The sequence below is a fragment of the Glandiceps talaboti genome, chromosome 17 (genome assembly GCF_964340395.1).
Source record: "Glandiceps talaboti chromosome 17, keGlaTala1.1, whole genome shotgun sequence".
In the NCBI taxonomy this organism is placed as follows: domain Eukaryota; kingdom Metazoa; phylum Hemichordata; class Enteropneusta; family Spengelidae; genus Glandiceps; species Glandiceps talaboti.
In genome coordinates this window covers 23,145,619-23,150,387 of record NC_135565.1, presented here as the reverse complement: position 1 = coordinate 23,150,387, position 4,769 = coordinate 23,145,619, and the positions used below count along the sequence as shown (strand labels likewise).

The following is a 4,769-nucleotide window of genomic DNA, read 5'->3' as shown; positions in this document are numbered from 1 at the left end:
AATAATGTAATAATAATTTAAATAATTTACAGTTGTTATTGTGGTAACCAATCTTGTGTTATGGTTTAACACTGTGGCTTCAACCACAGTGTAGGAATGATACAAACAGTTCCTGCGTACACTACCGGAAAATTAACCATTTTGTAACATTCGTATAAGTAAGGCAGAAAGACCAAGGCTACTAATATTTTAACAACCAGCACATCTCTTGATAGTTGTTTGTAAAATTTGAATATATTATTATTTGTTTTCAACCTTTGAATACCCGAGAGGATAAAAGTGCAAAGTTTGTAAATTTTACTGGTATGACAGTATAATGAAAGTATAGAATAACACGAGAGAGGTGTCAAAATGACAAATTGATATCTTTAATACTTTTATCATAAGGCTGTTCCATGCTATATCACTGCCCCCCTTATCTAAATGAATGTGTTATGACAGAAATCTATACTTAATAGTGTGAAGATGATTCACATTGGTGCAGTTTTGTACATAATAATTGTAAACTATTATTATACATGTCTGTATAAGTTTTTGCTGTTACGAAAGCTTAAAAATGTGATTTATTGACTGTGTTGATTGTTTATAAAAGTCAAACCGCCCAACAGAGTGAAGTCATACATGTTCAACGTGTTAACACTTTTAAGTGACACTTAACAGAATTTGTTTTAGTATTTCACAACATTATTTAACAACAACCTGAATGTGTCTATTTCTGGTTATATCCTGCTCTGACGGTGTGACAGGGTTGTTCGTAATTTATTGTTGCCAAAAGCAATGTTGGGGGGGGGGTCTAAATGATAGAACAGCTTTCTATCGAGGTACTGTTTCGGAGTGCATGATGGGGAAATGAATACTTTGAAACCACTACTCTCGGTGTGAGACCTACGGTTGTTGCATACTGCGTTGACTCTAAGAAACTCGTCAATCAAGTCCCTGTATGGTAAGTAGTTTACACTAAATAATAACGACGCATTCATTTTGTAATCCAACGGTCTACTGTGTTTTACATGTAAGTCTATTGAATAAAACTCAAAGAGAAATTGTGTCATATTTAAAAAAATAAATTTTATATCAGAAGTGACAGGATCATTGAAAGCGTTGTGGCATGAGCAGCTTCAGAAACCCATCATGTCAGATTAGATATGACAAAAAGTTGACAGAGAACTATGGTAAAATTGGGTCCCGAATAGAAGAATAATCAGGTGTAATCTGTATGTCAGTGATAAGATAAAACTGGTGTTGAAACATAACTCTTTGAAGTTTCTAAGCTTTTTGTTTAGAGTTGAACTACAATTAAACAAATAAACTAATGTAATTTTATATAAATTCGCACCTTTGACGAAATCATATTTGGCCGTGTTAACACATATAGTACCTTAATAGTAATGTCTTTTTTAGTAGATGTATTATAAATTAAGTAATCGAATCTGTATTGTTATGTACTATTGCCAAGTAGTTGCTTTGAGCTCGAGGTCTTCTAAGTGGTTGTTAAACACGGTCAGTAATTAGAATAATTCTGGTATCTTATTTACACCTCAAAACGTCTATATTCACCTTGTATCACAGTAATTGTTAGTCTGAACGTTTCATCATGAGAAGTGATGTATTCGTGATATGAAACCTGCAGCCTTCCAATAAAATGAAGAGGGTCCAAACTCTTTGTATTAACAACGGACTGTGTGTCCTTGTATCAGCACGTTTTGTAACTGCTATATAAAATAAAGTATTATCATACTATATAAATTAAGTATTATCAAGTCAAATGTATAGGCAAGAAGGTGTTGTAAATGTATTTAAAAGATTTTAAGAATATTTCCTAAGATGTACCCGTTACAGGATATTATATATCTATATCCCGTTGCTTTGTATAATTCCTGGTATTATTAAATTTACCATCTTATATGTACATGTACAAATTACCCTTTTCGTGTCTGCATTCTTGAAATTGAAAATAAAAAAAAGTGAACTTCCAATGTTTTCTTTTCAAATATTCACACTAGATACGGAACGTTCCACGGATCACAACACCATTGCAGAATCTCAACACAGACTAAGAGAAGCACAATGATTCGATATTTTATCACGATGGTGGCTTTCTTAACAATTTCATGTTTGGGAGAACACAGTGTTTACCGTGAAATGGTGGAAAGAAGCGACCCTGTCACCATCAAGAATGGCGTGGCTTTCTCCGTGGCTCTCTTAGATAGTTTCGGACCAGTCGAGGAACCCACTACGATTGTCTACGATAAAGCGTTTGTGAATACCAATGAAGTGGTTAACCTTAAAACAGGAATTTTCACCGTTCCTATCAGTGGCTTCTATTTCTTAATCATTAACGTCGGTAGAAATATTGGTAGTGGCGAAATCGGTCCATCCGTCGATCTATATATAAATGGCAACACAACCACCGTGTTCGGAGTTTCCGTATGTTGCAGAGAAGATTTATATGATTCTGCTACAAATAGTGCAATTATAGAACTGAAAGCTGGCGATCTTGTCAGATTGGCTCTGCAAGATGACTACCAAGTGTATTCTAGTCTTTGGGCAGAAACCAGCTTCACTGGTTTCCTGATCTTTCAGACATGTTCTTCTCAAGAAGATAATGTCAACGCCTAAATTATTGATAAATAGTGGAAATGTCATGTGAAAGACAATTTTGAAGAATCATGGTTCATTGTGGTCCTTTATTCAATAAAATACATCCAAATAGATGTTACTTTGCGTAGAGTTGTTGAATTTTCTGGGTGTTTGTCCTCTGTATTTGAATATTTCCTAGACACAAGTGTGCTCTTTTGTGTGAATTGGTGACCTGGATGAGATATCGTGAACAGTCAGGTCAATGCTTAATACGGCACTAGAGAGATTACTAACCAGGTAGTAACTTGGGAGATATACTTTTTCTAAAGGATCATAAAAAATATGAATGTTGTTCCTTTACAAAGCTCAAAATAAATATTAAACTGAAAACATTAGATTAAAAACGTATCTGCGTGGGAGGTGGGGGCTGGTGCCAGGCTTGAGTTTGTCTTTTGAATTCTGCCCTCGTTGGCTTGCTCAGTAGCTATGTTGGCTGATGTTTGAGGGCGCCCTTTTACATTTTTATCGGTATATACTTAATTCTGTGAGAGTTTGAAATATCAGTAATTGCCAAATTACTAAAGTGTTGCTTCTTGATATAGGAATATGATAAAATCTGAAAGTGAAACAGTTGAAAATGATCATTTTCGAATTTACCTGCAAAATATTGATAGTAAAACTTCAGAGGTACTAAACTCGTAAACTTTGATTTTATGGAATTCCTAATTTCTTTATATCTTAAATTGGGCATACAATAAACAAAACTAACACAAAATCCGAAAAAAAAACTTCGCTTTCTCTCTTTTTCTTTCTCTGCCAAAAAAATCTGCATGCACCATGTGACGGGAATGTAATGTAATAATTTGTCAAAATCGTCTACTATGAGAGGAGAATACACCTTCTTCTAACCATATGACATTGCTATATCATATGCAAGCGTCATATATGTACTATTTAATATGAAAGTCAGACATTCAGTATTTGGAATAGAAAACTCGGTATTCAAGAATGGCTAGTTGTGTATCAGGTTAAGGTTAAGGCTATCAGCCCTCGCTCCCACCCATTGGGTTTCATCTTGCCTGCTCAGTGATTTAGTCCCATTCCCCACCAGGGAAAACGTTTGTGCAATCCACTATATCAATAATTTACTTTGAAGTACACAACGTATGGCGCCTAACAATTCCATGTTTATCCCTCTGATCCCACTGTACTTCCCACCATAATTCTTCCTTGTTTGCTCCATTTCCGCTAACGATTGCAAACAAATTGCCCAAAATTGCACAAGCACAGCTTTGTACAAGAACAATGGCGTGGCTGCTTTGCATGAATTCTATTCAGCTAGTGGCCACAAAAAGTGATCGATGTAAGCACTCCACAGCAATACGTATATATCAAATTTTTCAATGTCGGAATTCGTTACATTTTTAGTGTCGTCTACATTGATAGTATCCAACATCGGATTCGTCTGTACAGATATGTAGAGATATCCCAGTCCTACATCTATCTACAGAAGGCTGAATTTAACGAATGACTGATTTACCACAATTTCCAAGGGAGATCGATGGACGCAAAATGATCAGATAAAAAAATAAAATTGGATAAAATTGGGAAAGAGACATTGTACAGTCATCTTTCAGTTTTTACAGCAGCAATAATGTGTTAAGAAAGACGTATGGTGTATAATTGTATTTCAAATATCCCTTTGCAGTCAAATATTTGTTAAAATCCCATTTCTCCATGTCTATTTTAACATTCCACATTTACATAAAAATGTGGACGGAAAAGGGAACGGATTGTAATGAACTGCTTTGCATCTCAACCTTTTAAAATTACAAATTGAATTTAAAAAAAACACCAGTAATGCTCAACACATTCGCTTTCATACGTTATACTCTTGATTATTATTATGATGACTGCTTTTCATTTGGAAATACTTTTGTTTTTATTTGAAAACAAAAAGCGAAAATAACAAATACAAAATATTTAACTTCTATTATGTTAGCTTAGTCTTTACATAGCTTAAATTGTCGTCTGCATATTGAAAGTGCGCCCTCTCTTGCATTAGTTGGCGCATTGCAAATTGTCCCATCATTTAACAGTACACAGTAATATATGGATAGACGAGAGAAATTTTCACACAAACTCTGTCTTTTGATCACTCCTTTGAGAATGTTGACTGCTAAATGCAA

General features: G+C 34.6%; 1 protein-coding gene across 1 annotated transcript; it reads left to right on the top strand.

The window, feature by feature from the left end:
- The first annotated feature begins 849 nt into the window (after nucleotides 1-849).
- Nucleotides 850-2,639, top strand: LOC144448679 (complement C1q tumor necrosis factor-related protein 3-like). The gene is made up of 2 exons (XM_078138965.1): nucleotides 850-943; nucleotides 2,004-2,639. Exon 2 carries the CDS (start codon nucleotides 2,068-2,070, stop codon nucleotides 2,617-2,619), a length of 552 nt encoding a protein of 183 aa, XP_077995091.1. The 5' UTR covers nucleotides 850-943; nucleotides 2,004-2,067; the 3' UTR covers nucleotides 2,620-2,639.
- The last annotated feature ends 2,130 nt before the right edge of the window (nucleotides 2,640-4,769 follow it).

What these genes read in the sequence shown, in the direction of transcription:
- LOC144448679 (XM_078138965.1), top strand. Translation starts at nt 2,068, where the DNA reads ATGATTCGATATTTTATCACGATGGTGGCTTTCTTAACAATTTCATGT.